The sequence below is a fragment of the Eimeria mitis genome, genomic scaffold (assembly GCF_000499745.2).
Source record: "Eimeria mitis Houghton genomic scaffold, Emh_scaff6557, whole genome shotgun sequence".
Lineage (NCBI taxonomy): Eukaryota > Apicomplexa > Conoidasida > Eucoccidiorida > Eimeriidae > Eimeria > Eimeria mitis.
The window spans coordinates 1-247 of record NW_013574704.1 but is presented as its reverse complement, the minus strand read 5'-3'; the positions used below and the strand labels follow the sequence as shown (position 1 = coordinate 247).

Below are 247 nucleotides of genomic sequence, written 5' to 3'. Positions count from 1 at the left end.
CAGCAGCAGCAGCAACAGCAGCAGCAGCAGCAACAGCAGCAGCAGCAGCAACAGCAGCAGCAGCAGCAGATGCAGCAAGCAGATATTTATGTTGTTTGTTTTCGCTTCTCATTCCAATTCCTTTCTTTGCTGCTGCTGTTGCTGCTGCTGCTGTTGTTGCTTCTCCTGCTGCTGCTGCTGCTGCTGCTGCTGCTGCTGCTGCTGCTGCTGCTGCTGCTGCTGACAGGCGCTGCAGCGGCGGCTGAGC

The 247-nt window shown here is 57.1% G+C and overlaps 1 protein-coding gene across 1 annotated transcript in view; it reads left to right on the top strand.

Annotated features, from left to right (window-relative positions):
- Nucleotides 1–245, top strand: part of EMH_0088090 (uncharacterized protein) — a gene marked incomplete at both ends in the record, with an annotated part of 804 nt that extends 559 nt beyond the window's left edge. Inside the window, one exon of the mRNA XM_013501241.1 lies at nucleotides 3–245. Coding sequence (XP_013356695.1) covers nucleotides 3–245 — 243 coding nt within the window. The remainder of the gene's footprint in view (nucleotides 1–2) is intronic.
- Nucleotides 246–247: the final 2 nt, after the last annotated feature.